A 19,958-nucleotide genomic window follows, 5' to 3' on the forward strand; every position below is an offset into this window, starting at 1 on the left:
TCCTTTTTTCTGTGAAGTATGATGGAGTTAGGGATCTTGAGCTGGGTGTCAAGAAATTTCCTGAAACAGAAATAGAAATGCAGAAAGGAAATGTCAGAAGGTGGAATGCATGCAGACATGGTAAGTTTGTTTCTCCCATTATAACTAAATTCTTTAAACACATTGGAATTTACTGGTATGTTATCCATCACTTTAAGATTTATTCAGCACATAGGACTGGATTCAAATTAATTTAAGGCTTTTTGTATTTAATAACCTTGAAAGTAAATTATGACTTGTTTGCTGTGACTGGATTCCTTGTCATCCAACAACAACTTTGCTTCCTTGCAGCCTATTTTGGTTTTATTTTCTCCACTACTTGAACCTAGGGTGAAATGATGAATTTGCACAACAGTGGTCTTTTCCAAGTTGATGTTTAGTGATATCTCAAGCACAGGCATCAAACAAAAATAGAAGTGCTATCAGACAATATCTCTAATAGCAAATAATTCAAAGGAGGCTTACAGCCTGTGAAAGTGGGTGTCAGGGGTTCTTTACTATGTATGCCAGATGCAAAACTGGAGGGAGTTTTTTTGTTTGTTTTGCTTATTTTTTCCTGTATAACAGAGAATTGAGAATAAAAATTGACTGTTAGGATACCAGCTGGGTTATTACTCTTGTTTGCTTGTTGTTTTTTTTTAATATCCAAGAGCAGCATGGATAACCAGCAGCAGCAGCCCTTACCCTTAACCAGGAATCTTAAAACAGCAGCTGCTGAGCACTAGAGACTTGAATGGGAAAAAGACTAAAGAGGGACACTGCATGTGGGCATCTCTGTGATTGTTTATTCACCAATCAGCATCTCTTCTAATTGTAGCAAAGTTTAAAGCTTTGAAAGGAATTTGAGTAATTATGAGATAAACAATGCTGAAATTCTTTCCTCTTCAGTTTCCTTTCCTTAACCGCGTGCACTATAAATCAATCTTTACTATTGAGGAAATTTAACAAATTCATATCCAGCTGTGGAATGTTTTTTTCTTCATTTATTAAGCCAGAACTCTTGACCCAGTGGTGAGGTTTATGCTGTGCACCTTACTAGAATGAAATAATAGAATGGCTTGGGTTGGGAGGGACCTTAAAGGTCATCTAGTTCCAACCTCCTTGTTGTGGACACTTTCCACTAGACAAGGTTGCTCAGAGCTCCATCTAATCTGGATGGAGTGTTTAATCTCCATTAAACACTTCTAGGGATGGGGCATCCACAGCTTCTCAGGGCAACCTGTTCCAGTGCCTCACCAACCTCACAGTAAAGAATTTTTTCCTAATATCTAATCTAACTCTATTCTCTTTCAGTTTGAAGCCATTCCCCCTTGTCCTGTCACTACATGCCCTTGTAAAAAGTCTCTCTCCAGCTTTCTCATAGGCTTCCTTCAGGTAGTGGAAGACCACAATTAGGTCACCCTGAAGCTTTCTCTTTTCCTGGATGAACAATCCCAATTGTCTTAGCCTTTCCTCATAGGAGAGGTGCTGCATCCCTCTAATCAACTTAGTGGCCTTCATCTGGACTCATTTCAACAAAAAAACAAGACTTAATGCAACTGTAGTTGTATTTTCTTGTGAGAAAGATGTAAAAAGAGGGGGTGCTAGTGACCAGTCCAAATACCGAATGTAGATTTAAAAAAGGAAACTGAGGATTTACCTAAGTATGTAACTTTGGAGGGGTGAGTGGTGAGCAACACAGAAGTGCAGCTGTAAACCTAATAGCCGGAGGTTGTATTTAGTTTTACTCCCTTGGGTGACATGACAAAATGACTTTGTAAATTCTAATAGTATCAGAGAATTTGTTGAGGGAAGAGTCATGTATTCTTTTCTGGCAACTGTCAGGGTTCTGGCCCTGAGTTTGACTGTTATTGCAATGTGAGGACTTATACCCTAAAATCCTTTCGTTTCTTTAGTACTCTGTCTGGTGTATGTGCTTTTTGTGCTATTTCTGCACTTGATATATGCATTACTGAAGAGTTGCAACTTAAGGAAACTAGAAATAAGCTCTTGTAGTAAGGAAAATGTTGAACTGTGTGCTCTTGTCTGTGCTGAGGCATTTGGTTTTATTTTTAAAATGGGTTTGTCTCAAATTCAGTTTTCTTTGTGTGGCCCTAATTAGCACTTAACAGTAGAACTAGTTTTACCTAAAACATGAAATCAGAAAACAGTGTAATGGTTAAAGTTAACATTAAACAGTTAAAGCTCAATTAAAATGTTTCATCTCCATCTTTGTAAATATCATTAATGAAAACTATGCTGTTGGTTTTTGCAGAGTATCTACACGTAGTACGTTACGTGGGGTTCTTTCTTAATTGCTCAGAAAACGGTTTGCTTGGAATACATTGTGTGCTTCATTTTATGCTTGTTGAGTAGCAGATTTCTTTGAGTACATGACAACAGTATTTTGTGATAACAATAGCTGTACTTGGCAGCTATGACTTGCTACTGCTGTACTCATAACAGTTTGTGCTGAGACTTGCCTCTAAGTCCCTAAATATCTTGGGACTGACTTGCTTATCCTGCTTTTCCTTTTTATCATCAGAGTGTATGTCAGGCATGTCCTGGGCTGAGCCACCTTACCCAAGTCTGTCTGTTTTCTAAAGCTTAGATTCAAAAGAAAGTGTCCAAAATGACAGACCTGTATGTAAGTGAAACATGATCTTTTGATGGAATTTTTTTCTTTGTGTGTATTTTTTTTTAACTTTAGAGAAGACCTGGAAGGGCTGCTGAGATTAACTGCACTGTACAAAGGCATGAGAGAAGAAATATATGTACATAATTTGAAAAATACCCAGTGTTTTACAAAATAATTCTGTTCATTCTGGTTACAGGGAGTTTTGAAATAAATAAAAGGTGGTATAGCAGCTTAGCTGTCAGGCTATTCAACCCCAAATCCAGACTCGAGCGATACGCAGGACAATTCAGAAATCTGAAAGTTAGAAGGATTTATAGCCCTTGTTTGGCATGCTGACCAGGAGGGATAGACAGTTTCTGCTGCAAGCACTCGGTTTTGTCTGCCAGTGGAGCAGTGTGTGGCACCTCGCAGAGCAGCAGCTAGTGCCACCTGTGGGAGCTCTGCTGGAACCGGTGGCTTTACGGTTCAGAGATGCATCATCCCGGGAAAAAGCTGTCATGACTTCCCAGTGCCACAGAAGGAGGCGCTGGGTTGTTTTCTGTCAGCTTTCTGTAGCAAAGGGTGTTTATATGCAATGCGGGGTCGATCTTGAGCAAAGTATAAAAGAGAACGTGTGTAATAACTGTTTTCAAACATACTCATTAACAGTTCATTATTACAGAAATAAAATAGCTGTGGTTAATGATACTAAAGAAATTTCTTCTGCAGTGAAATGACTTGAGTTCAAAAGATGGCACTTCTGCTGAGGTGAGAAACTGCTGTGATCAGTACAGAGCTAATATATATGTGCAGGAAATACATGCATTTCACCAATTAAAGCTGACATCTTTCTGATTAGGCTTTGAGCTTATGCTTCACAAGGGTATTCTGGGAGTGTCAGTCAAAGTTTTCATCTTTCTTCTTCCTCCCAGAAGACCCCATGGGGAAAGTTTCCTTTTTCGGTAGACGTAGTAACAGCATATGCTAAGTAAGGAGCCCTGCAATGTGGTTGGACACTGACCAAACACTAAGAATGGCTCATCTTTTCAAGAAGTTCATTCTATACAAAATTTGAACGAGAAAATACTGTGTCACATTCCCTCCCAGACCTCATATCCTGTGCTACTTTGTAAAAAATATGCTGTCTTGACTTGCAGGCTGAAATATGGTGATTAGCTGATGAACTTGATCTTTTAGTGGGTTTGGAAAACCATGACGAAAGTCTTGGAACAGCACTGGGAATGGTTTCAGAACTATTGGAGAGATTGGAGGAGGGAGAAGACATATGCATAGCAGTTAAACCACAGAGGAGCCAGACAGCTCACTCCTTATATTAGAACATCTGTGATGTTTTTCACATTCAAACATGGCGAATTACAGGAAACCAGAATGAAAGTGACAAAGGGATTCTGTGATTTAGTCTTCGCTTGCTGGCAAAAAGTTATGTTTTTTGGATTGCAGTATGGATGATTAGCTTCAGAAACTAGACAGAGGATGCTGTAGATTTATGCTGTTTTGAAGAAGTGGGCAGGAGAGAGTGTGGTATTAGTATGACTTCCATCAATGGGGCAAATGTGCAAAGGAGGTTTTACTCCTTTTCACCAATATAGATCAGATTATCTCATTTGGACCAGCTCATCTCTTGCTGCAGTTATCTTAAATGCCACTGTTACTGCCTTTCTGTGGAAAAGAAAGTGAAAGGGTGAACTGGTTTGGGAAAATCAGCAAAATGTGTAGCATCTTGCAAAAAAAAAAAAAACCAAACCCCAAACTACAATTAAACGCCCTAAAGTTGGAATGCTTTGATATGCATTGGTGTGCAGCAGAAAAAAGTCTGGAAGATTTTTGTGGGACTTTGAAAGAGAGGATTGTTGAAGAAGGAAGCCGTAACTCACATCCAGAGTGCTGCTGGAAGGGAATGCAAGGAACCATTAGAATTCTGTGCAGTTTTGAAGGAATAACTATTAACTTGAAATAACACTGGAATCTTAAACAGGTACTGCCAAGTTACTTAGAAGGGCTGAGGGGTGGTGGTAAATAGGAGCAGTAGTGAGGCTTGATGGCATACAGTGGTTTCTGTCCCTGTAACTTCTGTCCTTTCTGTCAATGTTATTTAGGGTTTCTTTCAGTGTCACTTTTTGGTTCATGTGAAAGAATTGTGTTAGTGTTAGCATATAAACTTGCTTTTATCGTTCCTGTGACCTGGGATCAAAGCTATTCTCTTGAGGTTCAGAGCAGCAATGCATCTGCTCCAGAAGGGATTTTGTAGGCAAACAAATGGCAAAAACTAGATCAGGGACAGATGTCCTTATTGTCTAACAAAGATATATTCAGTATTTCACAGGCAGATGTCAAGTTCTGGTCGTGTTGATGTGTGTGTGGATTTTACCATAGCCATCTTTGGGAGTTTAGAGTTCATCCTGAGTGCTGGTTTTGAAGTTCTGTGAGTTGTTTTGCATTCAGAAATGCAACATCCAATATCATTCATCCAAGAAGGATGACTGTCTATGCAGGCTGTCTCTGGGCATCTAATTGTTCTTATTTGTTTACAAAATATTATGTGTCAAAAAACCCTACTAATATCCATTTTTTACCCACTCCTCTTATGCTTTTTTTTAATTGCATCAGGAAGAACTCATCCAAATACAATTTAAAAATAAACCAGCAGATAGCTTTACTGTTAGCAGCACAATATGTAATGTGGAACTTCAGGACTTCAGTTGTTTGACATGTATTTTCTGTATGTATATAGCACTAACTGTTTATTCTGTAAAAGGCTGCATTTAAAATTGTAATACAGTGTTTTAAGGGGACATGTATATTGATCATGAATAAAGTGCCCACAGCAGAATCTTAATATTAAAGTTGGTTGTGCCTTTGAAAGATGGGGAAGAAATCCAACCAACTTTCTTAAATATGATCACTTCCAGCTATTTGGAACAGATGTAGACTAGGGGCCAGGGGTTTGACACAAAGGAGAAGGTTCAGCTTAGATTTTGGTTAGTGACGATCATCATTCAACATAAATACATAGTTAGGCTCCATAGTTACAACTGCAAACAGTCCTGTGATGAACAACAGTTTCTTTCAAGATGCTTCATGCTTTTTTGAGAATACAGCAATAAATTGCTGAAAGAACAAAAATGGAACTGAAGTCTTCTCTCCAATGAAAATTTATTCCTGAAATTTTAAAAGTGAAAATTGTTATACTTCAATTAATAGTGATTTTGAATAATTGGAAACCCTTACTGGTGTTTGATTGGTTTTGCTTGTTGTTTATTTGTTTGTTTCAGCAGAGTACAGTTAATTTAAGAGATAAGGACTATATTTGTCTGTGAAATGCAAGTAATTCGTATTTTTTGTAAGCATGCTTTTTTTAAAGTATTTTTTAACCACTCGTGCTATAAATTTGAATGCTTTCCTTTTAAATCACCTATAACATGCTGTTGGTTTAGATGCTGTATTTAAGGGATCTTTTTTTTTAAAGCTTATTTGCAGTTTTTAGCAGCTCAGGATTTGAAAGGCAAATCAATCTATTAGAAGGAACGACAAATTTCTTGAAGTAAGACCTCCCAGTATGCCTGTTTGGGTGGCCCTAGCTGATTATGGCCTGTGAAAATGCGTGGTCATGCATCTGAATGTTTTTGGTTGCTGTTAAAGAGTTTTGCTTAATTGAGAAATGTAAACAGTATGGCTGTGTTTATTCATAAATTATGAATGCATATGTATTTCAAGTTCTCTTGCTAGGATATTCTGTGAAAAAGTTCTTGGAGTAAGCAGTAGGTAGCAGCTTTGACTGACGAATTCAGAAATACGAAGTACCCCATGGAGTGCTATAATAGCTGAGCCTGAGATTCAGGGACAATTAAAGCTATATCAATAATTATATTGCAAGAGTATTTGGATTGGTCTAACAGGAATGTTTTTATAAGGTATTCTATATGATGGATCTTGAAATTATTGCAAACTTTGGGATACTACTATGAATAAGATTGTCTGTATAGGTGGAAATTATTTGTATAGAAAGTGAGCATTTTTACATTTACTAGCAAGCTTATACCCCAAAAGCTGCTTCTCTGCTGGATTTTGTAGGAGTCCTGCTTGGCCTTACTGAAGAGACAGAGATTTACTTTCCTTGTCTGATATATTTTTCAGAGATTTCCTTCCTAGATTAAAAGGAGGAACTTTATTTGTAAATAAAAGAATGCTAAATGTTGACTTCTGGCTTTTGAGTAATTCAAACTTGGTGTGTTACAGAAAACAGGAGCAGAGTTTTGGATTTCCTTTTTTTTAAAGTTGTTTATTATATTCTGCAATTTCTAAAAGAAATTGCAGAATTCCACCAGTGTGGAACTGGTTTGCATTAATGAGACAGAAGGGGGGAAAGCATATTTTTTAAATTTTAAAATATGTGGATTTCTGTGCTTTTTAAGAAGTCATAAAATACTGTTCTGTGCCACATTACTGGACCTCAGTTTTTAGATGTAATTTTTTTTAATTGACAACGATATGGGAAAATGTTGAAGACTGTCATTTTTGCATCTGGTTGAACTATTCTGGTGCTACTAATCTATGTGATTTAGAAAACAGCCACAAATTTCAGACTGTTTCATTACTGAAAACCATTACAGACAGTGACAAGAATATTTGGAAAAATTTCTTCATGGAAAGGATTGTCAAGCATTAGAACAAGCTGCCCAGGGAAAAGGTGGAGTCACCACACCTGGAGGTATTTAAAAGATGTGTAGATGCGGCACTTAGGGACATGGTTTAGTGGTGGGATTGGCAGTGTCATGTTATCAGCTGGACTCAGTGAGCTTAGAGGTCTTTTTGCCTACGATTCTAAGAGTTTCTGGACAGTGTTCTGAAGATGCAATGTACTAGGCACAGAGGCTGACTTTCTTCAATCTGTTACAACTATGTTAAGCCTCCCTTGCTATCACTTATTGTAATGCAGAGCTGCTAAATTGGGTAGAAAACCATTAGTGGCACAGTGGTATTTAAAATTGTCATGAACTCATTAAAATGAGCTCTTGAAACAGAGTTGTTTGTTGTTGTGGCAGGTCTGAACCTGTTCAATAAATACCTTGGTTCATGTGCAGTAATGGAATGATCCAGCTTTCAAGTTACTGTTCCTTTATTAAAAATGCCAAGAGTAATTCAATGCCCGTTTGAATCTCCCTTGTTCTTGTGCTGGGAATGATAGGTCACGCTCCATAGAGAGGGATGAAGATAGGAACTCCACTGACTTAGTGTGTGTCTTACTTGTAGTAATAATGCTTTCTTGGTACTGAGTTTTGATAACACAAAATCAAGGCTATCGTTTCCTTAGAAAGTCAAGTAGAAAATTTTGGCTTCTTTAGACAAGGAAAAATTGGACTTAAATAAAAATCAGGGTAGAAGAGGCAAGAAAAAAGTATTTTTTTTTTCTTGCTTATATTAGTACCTCTAAAAATGTCAGTAAAGAAGCTTCAAATTATTTCTGAGACAACTGGTTTTTTTGTCATTATCTCATCAGTGAGTAACTCCTTGAACATTTTCATGGTGAAATTTACTTACATATTTATTTCAATTCTACACAATTCAAACCAGTCAAAACCTGAAAACAAATATGTGGATATCCATGTTTTTCCATTTTAAGCATGTAGTTCCCTGAATAAATGATATTAAAAGATTTATTTAAAATGTAAAATTTATGAAAACAATTTTCTTGGATTTTGAAATTAATCACAGAAAGTAAATATAGTATTTATTAATGTAATTTTTTGGTTGAAATGTGTTGTGTGATTAACTAGTTTCAATTAACTCTCCTAGGAAAGCAATGGATACCTGGAATTTTATATATAAACTCGTGCAATGTTCAGGATAATGTGTGGTGAATCACTGAATGCAAAGGCTTAGACAGGAGTTTGCCAAATTTTAGAATTAGTTGGTGTATTTATTCTAGCCAACTCTTTAGTGATGATAAGCATAGATAATTAAGTTTGAGTAATCTGTTTGAAGAACAAATTTATTTTTTATTTGTCTTCTGGACAGTGAGTTCTGAGTTTTACACAAGATTTATAAAGGACTTCAGGGACTACTATGAGTTTATAATTGTTTAAAACCTCTGTTGCAGGCACACTTGTTTGTTCAGTTTGTGACACTGTCCAGCTGTGGTTTTTGAACTCATAAACTCAGACCTTCAGGTGGATAAGCATTATCACTATTAATTTTAGGAAGCTGGTGAACTAGCCAAGCATCTTCTCTATCTTAAGTGTGTGTACTCTTGTGTGGATAAAACATGTATGTTAAGGACAAAGTAATTCCTAAGTAAGACTTGGTGGTATTTTATCTTGAGTAGGGATGAATTGGCTGATCTAGAAAATCATATGTCATGGAGTTTCCATCAGCTAAATAGGAATTAATTTCTACCCCAAGATGTGCTAGTGGATTGTAGCCTTACATATCTGACAGAAGTTTCTAAGTATTTTACATATATTGAGTTAAATATGACAAATATGCCAGCCCTGGATAATACACCTGAAATACAATTTTGTGACTTAAATTGCTAGATATTTTAAAATCCTAGATATTTTATATGGTTTGGTTTTAATGTAAACCCAAGTCTTTTATTGGATGCTAGGGCAGAAACATTTTCATTTTATGTGTAGTGATAGGATTCAAAACAAGCCATATGAATTTGAAAGCAAAATAATTTAAGAGAGGGGAAAAGAAGGCATTTATTGGAGTTCAGTCTCAGTTCTGCTGCAGGGTGATCCAGGGAGGTCTCCCATAACTCTGGATCTGCTGGTTGTCTGAAATCTGCATGCCAAATCTGCTCTTTGCCTCAGCATTGTTAAAAACTAGATGATTGAATTATTTCATTAGGAATTAAGGGTGTACTGCTAGTACTTCCAGTGCTGTGTACTCTGTATAGTGCTGTACACAGCACTGAGCTATGTGCATTGTCAGCTAAGGTGAAGTCTCTGCCCAATTGGCACACAGTCTCCTTCAGGCAGAGAATCCTCCTCTTTCTGATTTGTATTTCCTGATGCATTCTATCTGATTTGAGGCTTTTTTTACGTAAAATTCAATGTCAGTCTACCGGTGATGGGAGAATATTCAAAGGTGCTAAAAAGGAGGATACAAAATCTTAGTACGTGGTAGCCACACATTTACCATCAGCCAGTACCACAGAGGGTACATAATATTGCTGTGAGAGGAGACGGGCTCACTGCCTTCCTGAGAAGCCTTTTTTTCTCTGCCCATTGCTGTGATGGAGTAAATGTTGCTGCTCTACAATGTAGTAAAGCCTTAAGTTAATAGGATTTTCTGTTTAATGCAGGCTGATGTGACTCTTTCACATGGTCACTCTATTGTTAACTTCAGCAGTGTGTGAATGTAAGCAGCTCTTCCATCCCAGTTCACAGACCTCTCACTAGAAATTAACTGAGGGGGAAAAAACCCATACAAAATCAAAGACAGATGTAATTAGGGTCCTTTTGTGCCTCCTGCCTGGCAGTACCTTCAGGTGAGAGTCTGATGAATGGTATTGCAGTTAATCCTTAGTGAGTTTTACCTCTTTACACTTCTTACATACGAATACAGAAATGCCGAAATATGAAAATCCATGCTTCACAGGGGCCTTGGAGCATACTGGCTTTGATGGAGAATGCTTTCTTTGCTTTGTGTCCATTAGGTTTTACTAAGCCTGTGTCTGAAGAGATGCCAGATAAAACGCCAGGTGGTACAGAGCCTGTGCCCAGAAGTGAAGGTTAGTAGTTTTCTTCTATTTTTTGACTATTGAAAAAAAAAGAAGCATTGTGATTTTGTGAAGAATTTTTCAAGTCAGAAAGTGAGTTTCCCTTACTGGCCTTAAATTTGAGGGAGAGCTCAATTAGTATTATATGTGCATGTTTATCTAAATAACAGGAAATTTTCACTGATTTTTTATTATTTTAATATCTCCACCCCTCTCTAGCCCACATCCATGATATTACTAAAATATATATTGAGAGGGGAGGGCCAGTGCACTGATAGGATTTCAGCACTGAAGATGTTTTGTCCCATTTTGATAAAGAGATCTTGTTGACTGAGGCCAGTTTTTCATACAGAATACTTGAGCCTCACAGAACCCAAGCTAGCATTTAAGACGTGGGATGATTGATACAAGGAGGAATTGATGATGCGTGATTTTCACTAAAATCAGTGGTGAAATGCTCAGTCCAATCACTTTTTCTTCTCAAAGTCCATTAACTTTTAATTCCCACATCTGAATGTTTGGTACTTGGTGTCAGGGAAAATTTATTCTTTAAAAACAATTTTAACCCTGCTAGTTTGAGTCCTTTTTCAGAATCACTGCTGGATGTGTCATTAAAATATTTTATAGAAATTTGCTATTTAGTGTGAAGGTTGTGAGGTGTTTCTGACAGTATTGTGTCAAAACTTATAGTAACTCTTGTATACCCTTGCTTTCTAGATCATTGCTGTCCTCACACAAGGACTGTATTAATTCAAATGTGTGTTTTAGTTAGACTAAAGCTTACAGCTGAGGCTGGTTTATTCTATGCCTCAAGATAGACATCTGAAAATTTAGTTTTAAATATTTTTGTGGCCTTTAAACCTCCATTTTGACATTTGAAAGGCATGGAAGAGCATACTCCAATAATAACTTCAAGAAGTGCATCAATAACAGCAAAAAAAGGCATTTCTCTTCCCGTAAAGGACATTAAGTTATGCTTAACTGCAGAAGTTTTTTTTTAAATTTACTGTAAAGCTTAGCACATGTTACTAGGAGAACTCTCAACACAAGAGGAGAAGCAATTACAGCTAGTCTTCAAAGACTAAACTCTCTCTGATTCTCATGTTGTGTGTCCCACTTATAAATAAATACATATGTTGAAAGCACTGTGATGAATCTGGTTAGAACAAAAGTCTACAATAAAATATAGCTAACTATAATGATGAGATTATTCCGAGTCTTCATTTTCAAATTACAGTTATCATTGTATTCTGTTATGATAAGAGCTCATGATAAGAGCTCATAAGAGCTCCAGCAACTTGCATAATATATGGTTGCTCAGTTGGTTAGAGCATGGTGCCTATAATGCCAAGGTCGTGGACTCAATCCCAGTATGGGCCATTCACGTATGAATTGGACTCTATGATCTTTGTGAGTCCCTTCCAACTCAGAATATTCTCTGTGATTTGGTGTGCTTTAAAAAATGCGGTGTTTAGTAAAACAAAACTTGCTTTAACCTGGATACTTTGTTTTTAATTACTCTTTTGAAACTGATATTTAGATGTTAAAAAAAGTTAAATAATGAATAAAAATGAATCTTCATGGAAAAACCTATTCTTATGTCTTGATGAAAATGCTCTACTATACATAAAACATACTAGTGTCTTCTAATGATACTAAATCATTGATGCTGGAAGTTAAAACTTTGAGAGTTGTTGCTGTTTTATTGTCATAAATACTTTCAAAGCTGTTATGATAACATTTACTGAAAAAAATTGTAAGACATATATGCCAGTGGCTGCTCTAGCACAGACTTAAAAGATAAACTTCTATAATCAGTCTTTAATCATATATATCTCTATTTACTTAGCATGTATACAGCTAACTAATATGTAGAAATGTTTCCGTAGTATGACTGAGTCAGAATTGAGAAGTGGGTGTTTAATTTCTCATGTTTAAAATATCACTGCTCCTTACTTGCATAACTGTTTGTTGACTTCTGTAATTATTTCCAGGCATCTTATCTTCTTGTTACTACTTGGTTTTTTTCCAAAGAAATATTCTTGCTGTCGTTGGTTAAAAGAAAAGAAAAAGGTATATTTGTTGTAACAAATTTCTAACAATTAACCTTGTATGTTTATCAGGGTCAAGTTGGGTTGAGCAAAGTGTCGGCAAGTAACTGATTATCTGGAAACTTTTAAAAAGTCAGTGTTTCTTTAACCTATCAGTGCCCCTCCCTGCCCCTCACCCACTGACCCACTGCTCCATATACTCCAGTTAAGCCATGGAGCACACAGAAGCAGACAATTGAGAAAGGAGTTTCCTGTAATTAAGTTACTGTAACTTAGTCCTTGCCTGGAAGGTCCCCAGTGGGTGGGCAGACTATTTGCTTTTCTACCACCACTTCTGTCAAACCTTATAGAGTCAACAGTTACATTTATAAATGTCACTGCTTGCTTTATGTTATCAGGAGAAAAAAACCCAGGATCTGGAGATTCTGTTGTTGCAAAGATGGAAGTGCGTGCATATCATACAGGGAAAAATATTTTTCAAGAAGCTTGTGTAGCTATCAAGGAGTGGCAGACAAACAAATTAAAACAAAAAAACTCTTACCACGATCCACGTACAACTATTTCTTAACTGTTTTCCTTCAGCAAAGCTATTATATTCCATTTACAATGGATACATTTAGAACAATGTACTATGTCAATACCAGGAAGTGGACTGACTGTATTTCTGTTTTAGCTTGCAAAGGAATTAGCATTTGTTCTGCTTGTGTTTGCTGAAAAGCCACTCTTAAATTTCTAGTATAGTTAACTGTTGGAAATTAGGCTGTGACAGGAGTACCCCACCCACTGCACAAATTCCTCCTCTCACTTAACAGAGAGGCCGCTGTTGTTCACAGTGGCTGGTCATGATGGTATCTGGAGCTGGCCAATTACTCATTCTCAAAAATTTAGGGGAGTAATCACAGAATTTTTTTTTCATTATAAATTATCTATTTTATAGGATTAAAACAAAATTTTTATAGCTTAACAAAATTTTGATGATGCTGAATATTTTTCATGAAACACAAGTGTTTCATCCCATGGATAGCTGATTTTTTTTGTCATGATACCTATGAACAGCTGTTCATAACATAGCTAAGCTTCAAAGGAACCAGATGAGATCTGCCTTAGTATCCATTTTTAAGACTCCCAGACTCGAAGCTTTTGGGATATCAGTCAAGTGCTACCTTAGCAGTAGCTTTGTGCAAAACACTAAGAAAAGATATATGGATGTCAGAACCTTTAATAAGTTTCTCCAGTCAACTTGACTGCCTGTTCTTCTGTGCCTTAAAAGTAGACATAGTTGAAGATGTGAGGAAGTTAAACTCCCACAAATTCTTCTTCCTTTCCCTCTTCCCACACCACCCTTTTTGATTAAGCAAGAGCCATGACTTCCCGCAGCTGGATCCTCTCTACTGACTTCATAGTTCACACTTGCATCCTGAAGGAAACAAATGTTACACCTGGACTTTATAAACAGCCACTGACAAATCCCTGTGGACAACAAGCTTATGTCATTGTAAAATATCCTATAGTAACAAGAGGTGGTTTTCCTTGCATTGTGTACTGATGGCACTAGTGGGAGCCTACCAGCTGTTTCTGTTACTGTTTCTGATAAGAGTAATTCCGTTTTGTAACTCCTCTGACTTACGTTTGCATGCTATTTCTGCTGTAATACTTAATGCTGCACAGGAAAAACATGCAAGCACAGCCCAATGGATCACACACTTCAAATGCAGTGAAGAAAATAACATGAATATTTCTACCTCCAACTTTTGGTAAGGCTGATTCTCTCACGGCAGGAATGCAAGGGTATGGTCATTTAGGTTAGTAAATGCTGTGTGCTGCCTTTTGCCCAGTGCTGTGTGGGCTTTCAGTGTGTCATGTTTATGAAGAAAGTTGTTACGCTTTATTACTATGCCCTTTTTAAAGAAACACACAAGTAGATGGAAAATGAAGCATCTTATCTAAAGCTTTTTCAGACCTTATGTGCATGTGAAGTCATAGACAGCGATGACAATAGTGCAGTCTTAGGCTTAATGGTACATCACTGGGCTGAGATGGACATAAAAACATCTGTGTGCTGACACTAGATGGGTGAGATGGAACATAAAAGGTCTTGGCTGTTTATTCTGAAAATGGTGGGTGTTGTAGGCTTCCCTGCCAAAGGATATTGTGAATGTAAAAAAATCACTTGAGTTGAAGGGGAGACTAGAGAAGATGGTTTCAAATAAATGAGCCACTGTGAACCAAGGAAATAACTTTAGCTGAAAATGGTTGGAAGCTAATAGAATGCTGAGGAAAAAATAGTACATGCTTGTTATATTCTCACTGTCCCCAGTAATATAATCTTCCTGTGCTAGGTTTTTATTCTTTAGTTACTATTCATAGCCTCATTTTCCAGCAGCTTTTAATCCCCCCAAAATCATATCTTGATGAAGGAGGAAGTGTCTGTATAAAGACAATATCTGAAATTCTTAACCCTAGTGTTTATAAAAGGAGGTGGTGAAGCCAAAGCAGATTTGGAATCTGATTGGAAATGGGAGACATGCAAAGTGGAAGGGTGATGAAATTGGATATTCTGTTTCTGAGTCCTCACTAAATTGTTGGCCTCCCTCTGTACACTGTGAGAGGGTGGCACATCTTTCTTTGAAAAACTGGTTGTAGGCTCTTGTCATAATACATAATGACTCTTGTTGTAACTTTCTTGAAATTTGGGCAAGTTCCAGTTCACTGAAATTGAGTACTAGCAACAGCCAAAGGAACTTGCTTTACTGCAACCAGACTGTTTGCAGCCCCTGTGCTGTGCAGCACAGCTCATATTCTCTGCTAGTGCATGATGCATTTAACCACAACATTGAGGTAACTGACTGTTTTCTTTTAAGCGTTTTGGTGAATTGTCTTAGTCACTGAGCCACGCTGCTTGGGTCCCACTTTCTTTCTCAGTTGCCAACAGGCTGTAAACTGGATGGGCTTCTAAAATTCCTCAGCTCAATGAAGAGCAAAAGGACATGGTGGTTCTCTTGATCTAGGGCAGTGAAGGGTGGTGAAAGATAGACTGTTCTGGACACTCTGAAATTTTTGAGTACGGTAAAGCTTGCTCCTCATCAGAAGTGAAGATGCAGATGCTGTAATGTAATGGTGGTTAAGTCACTGATTACAAAGGTTGGACTATTAACAAGTAGAATAACCTGTTCTTCAAATGCCAAGCACTTGCCATGGTGTCCTGGCTGGCTGGTATCCTGCCAAATATCAGTGTTTCAGTCATTAGGGAGTTATACAGAGCTTATGTGGCCTGAACTGCTTAAACTTGAGGTTTGGAAAACTATGTAGGGTTTTTTATTATATTAGTGATTCCATTTTTAAAGAATTACTTTAGCTTTTTGTTTCAATGGTAACTAATTCTTAGTTCTCAAGCAAGTAAGAAGTGTACCACTTGAGTTTGATGCATTTTTTTGCTTTTGTATCAGTAAATTGTACATGATATAAAATTATGTGTATCATGTTTTATAAATAATGTGTACATATTAAGAAACTAATTATGAGTAGTGAAAAATAAGGAGACTAAATGTGGCTTGCATGAAGTAATCAAATGTGATGTATCTTGATAAAAACCAGCTAGTTTCTTTGAGGTCCTTCTGAATCCTAATGGTCTTAATTTATTTCTAAATTGATACTCCAAAATGAGAGAAATCTAAAACAATTCAAACATTCCTGGAGGAGCAAAGGTTCTTTGTTAAAGAAGAGAAAGAAGTGGTATACTGATTTGCTGTGTATTCTAGTGTAAAAAATCCTCTCATTGTATGCTATTTAAAACTAGTTGAAGATGGCCATCTCTGAACTGTAAGCTTTTTAAAAAATTATTTACATTTAAGCTGAAAACTGTAATTTGAGCATCAACCTGAGCTTGCTTATCCAGAGCTTGTTTATCCCAAGTTAAATATCGCCAGTGGAATTTTTAGCTATATGATTCTCAACTTTATCATATGAACATAAGAAACAACCCCACCCCCAAATTGCTCCACGGAGTCTGAAAGTAAAACACAGCAATGCCATAAATGTGTTCCCAGTGTCTGCCTTTCTGATTGGAATATAAATTCTAGTGGTCTGTTTGCATTGCTCAGAATTGGCTGTGGAGGCAGAGGGCAGATGCAAAGGGGCCCCAGCAATGCAATCTGCGTGGAAAAGGCAGGGAGCACCCAGGCCCCTCTCTCCTACCCTGCTCCTGCACTGGAAAAGCCTTCTTCCAATGATGGCTAACCCTTAGTGCTTCTTTGGTGGCATTGGAAGAGGGAGCATTTTCCTTTGTGGCTGGTGTCCATCAGGAATGATAAGCAGTGTTTAATTATTGAATTTATGAATTATTTTGATCTTACCTGTGTATATAAAATACTTGAAAGAAAATGATTGATTGAATACTCCTTCATAAATGTTTTTTTTCATAAATTGTTTGGTTTTGTGTCATGCTTAGCATCTGTCTTGATTACCATCTCAGAAATGTGCTGCTGATCCTAAAAAAGCAGTTGCATATTTAAATTCTCTATGTCTAAAAATAATTTGAGTACCATAGTAATTCTTGGAGAAGGCCCCAACCAGAGGCTACACTTTGTAATACTGCAGTCTTAGTTGTGTGTGGCCTGGAGGGAAAATATAAAAGTACTATTTTGTGATTACAGATGTTAGCAGTGTGCTTTGCATCTGCTTCTTTTAGGTTGGGAATGATAACCATTGCTTCTCTTGAGATTTTTTTTTTATGGGATGACACTGCCAGTTATTAACACTGCCTGTTATTAACAGAACAGTTATTGTTCTTAAAGCAACTACTATGTGTTAAATTGCTGTTTCAGAATACTTAGAACAGCCTAAAAAGACACAGTTATAATGAAAATCATGATAGAAATGATGATTTAAAGTAGTATCCTTTGCCAGTTTAATCATGGGTTTGGGAGGTAGGTTTTTTGTTGTTGTTTTGAGGTGGTTTTTTTGCTATCATATATTCCATGTTGCTGCATGGAAACACAGTGCAGTTTGCTGCAACTACACAGTGTTATTATACAGAAAATGAGCAATAGTAACAGTTAATCTTTCTGTCAGTGTTAATACTGGATTTTACTTGTGAGCTGCAACTCTAAAGATAAATGAGATTGTCAAGGTTACATTCTTTCATCTTAGGCTGACCACATCCTTAAAACCAAGAGATCCAAAGTAGTAAAAATAAAGATACAAAGTCATTTTGCCCTTTGAGTTGCAGCAGCACAGGTACCTCCCAGTTATTTACCACTTGATTCCGAAGAACTCTGATAGGTGCTATATAGTTAGCATGTAACTAACTGTACATATTAGCCTGCTAATAGTAAGTGTGACCATTTTTTGTTTTTTAGTTACCCAATTATATGTCTAGCAGTAATTTAAAACTATGCCACCGACATCAGAAGTGATTTGAGAGGCCTTGATATATCCTAAATTTAAATTTGAGAGATTAATAAATATAGAGGAAAGCTTAGTTGTTAGGTTTTGCTTTTTTAATTGGCTCCCTGTAGTTTTATTTAGCCTAAAAAAGGGGCAAAATGCTGCTTGCTGATAAACCAGATGGGGAGGTAGCTTTGATGTTTTATGAGTGATAAAAAAGTAATAGAAACTTTTTACATGTTTTAGAGCAATATGTCAAACTCCTAAAGTCAGCTTCTTGAAGAGTCAGCAAGCTGAGGGGGCAGGAGGGGAAGGGAAGGGAAGGAAAAATGGGAGATTGTGTCCATTAGTGGTGCAGGCAAAAGAGCCTTGAAGAGGTTGGATTTAGCATGCAGGAGACTTTTGTTCTTTAAATTAAAGCCACATTAGATTCTGGTTATCTCTTTGGTCAGAACATGCTGTAAACCCAACTATGCAGTCCAAGGCAGTAAAAGTTACCAAATACTTCGAAAAAATAGCTGTTCTTGGTTGAGGGTTTTGTGAAGTAGGTCTTAATATTAATTCCATTACACACATCTTGGCAGTGGTTTCCGCAACATATATTTTGTAGAATAATTAAAAGGGGACACAACTTCCAGGTGCAATAAACAATTTTTTCCCATATGCACACAATGTAGTCTGTCCTTCAAGTGATGAAAGGACTGAAAAATTGTTTAAGGTGATAGGAGTTTTATTATAACCTCTGTCCTAGCGAATCTGTACTTTCATGGTTCAGGAAAGCCAGGCAATCCAAATTATTTGGGTTCTGTTATGTCTAGTTTCTGTTGAGATAGTTACAAACCACATGCTTCCTCTCAATGTCTGTTTAAGAAGGGTGGTTATCAATTTATATATTTGTACTGTATAAAAATTTCACTGGATAAAAATTTCATGTTCATGGTTAAATCTTATCTCATGAAAGGGAATATCTTTCACAATGGAAAGTAATGTTTGAAGAATCAATTTATATATGAGGCTAATTTATGTATGAGGCTAATTGTTAGGGAATTTTGCCTGATGTCTGGCCAGGAGATCGTTCTGTCTGGTCATGTTAGTGTTTCTAAAGATGGAATGTCCTGCCTGTCTTGAATGCTTTTTTCCCTATATTAATACACTTCATAGGCAAAGGGAAATCCTTTAGATTGATTTGCTATGTCTCTCCCAGAAAGAAAATGGCTTCATTCAAGGTTTGATCCCAATTTCGATCCCTACCCAGGAGAGTCTTAGTATTAGATCCCAGCTGTGGGTCTTAGTATTAGATCCCAGCCGTGGGAGCACTGTAGTTGCTCAAAATGACACAGAGACAGCCTTCTTCAGACTGTGAATATGATATGTATAAATGGATTTTTTTCTCTCATGTCTTTCGTGTTTTGGGGTTTTTTGTTGTTTTGTTGTTGTTTCCCCCCCCCCAATTGAGTAGTAATAAAATACATTATTTTTATTTAATGACTGTCTAAAGTTTTGGAAAATCATGGGCTTTCTGTTTTCAAAGAAGTGGCAGTATTATCTAGAGGCACTGGTCTATTATAGCATTTGGCACTCAAATAGGAAATTGAAGGAGCCAAAAGTTGCCCTCCTCAGCCTGACCACACGAATGTTTTGTGACCTGCTAAAGCAAGCAGAGTATTTAAAGACTTGTTCCATTGACAGCTGCTAACTAGGAAATCCTTCCATGTGACATAAAGAAGAGTTTCTTGAGTGTGAATCATGAACTAGTTGCTCATTTCTCTCCTCTGAAATATTGTTGAAGAATATTCTAATTTTATTTTAAATCCATATTCATTATCAAATAGAATGGATTAGTTCTGCTGTTTGCCATCCCCTCTTGTTTCCACCTCTGGAAAGAAAAAACACTCCTGCATCTTTTTATATACCTGGACCCCACTTCTTGAGACTTTGGTGTTAACAGAGCACTGTGCTACAAGCCTGGGAGGAGGTGGGTTCTTGTAATTACGGAGCAATCGGTGGGTTCAAGGAGCTTTATGCTGGAGTTGTGTTGCAGGACTGAGGTTTTAGGTTACATCTTGAAATGGTAATTTTGGGATCTACAAATAGAATCATTTGACTAGTTGCGTATTTCTTGTCAATGTTGTGTGTTTGATGA

General features: G+C 37.0%; 1 protein-coding gene across 1 annotated transcript in view; it reads left to right on the top strand.

The window, feature by feature from the left end:
- Positions 1 to 19,958, top strand: part of PLEKHG1 (pleckstrin homology and RhoGEF domain containing G1) — a 130,401-nt gene that overhangs the window by 28,034 nt on the left and 82,409 nt on the right. Inside the window, exon 3 of the mRNA XM_018078320.2 lies at positions 10,317 to 10,391. Coding sequence (XP_017933809.1) covers positions 10,343 to 10,391 — 49 coding nt within the window. The 5' untranslated portion in view covers positions 10,317 to 10,342. The remainder of the gene's footprint in view (positions 1 to 10,316; positions 10,392 to 19,958) is intronic.

The sequence above is a fragment of the Manacus vitellinus genome, unplaced genomic scaffold (assembly GCF_001715985.3).
Source record: "Manacus vitellinus isolate BGI_N305 unplaced genomic scaffold, ASM171598v3 scaffold_4_pilon, whole genome shotgun sequence".
Lineage (NCBI taxonomy): Eukaryota > Metazoa > Chordata > Aves > Passeriformes > Pipridae > Manacus > Manacus vitellinus.